We start from the raw sequence: 231 nt of genomic DNA on the forward strand, positions 1-231 counted from the left end.
CAGAAGCAACAGCAAAAACAGCAGCAGGAGCAGCAGCAACGAAAGCAGCAACACCGTCTTCCGCTGCCCCTTTTGCTGCGTTTAGAAACAACTGGAGCAGCACAAATTTGTCTCCGAGTGTCTCTACCCCATATTCCTCGATTTACCCCTGGGCAGCTGACAGCAGCAGCAGCAGCAGCAGCAGCAGCGCAGGCAAGGCGCGAGTGGCCCCAACTTTCTTCCTGCGCAGCA

General features: G+C 56.3%; 1 protein-coding gene across 1 annotated transcript in view; it reads left to right on the forward strand.

Moving 5' to 3' along the window:
- Positions 1–231, forward strand: part of ETH_00037615 (SMC protein, putative) — a gene marked incomplete at both ends in the record, with an annotated part of 942 nt that overhangs the window by 612 nt on the left and 99 nt on the right. Inside the window, one exon of the mRNA XM_013374908.1 lies at positions 1–228. Within this exon, the coding sequence (XP_013230362.1) occupies positions 1–228 (228 nt within the window). The remainder of the gene's footprint in view (positions 229–231) is intronic.

This window comes from Eimeria tenella, genomic scaffold, assembly GCF_000499545.2.
Source record: "Eimeria tenella Houghton genomic scaffold, Eth_scaff2372, whole genome shotgun sequence".
Taxonomy (NCBI): domain Eukaryota; phylum Apicomplexa; class Conoidasida; order Eucoccidiorida; family Eimeriidae; genus Eimeria; species Eimeria tenella.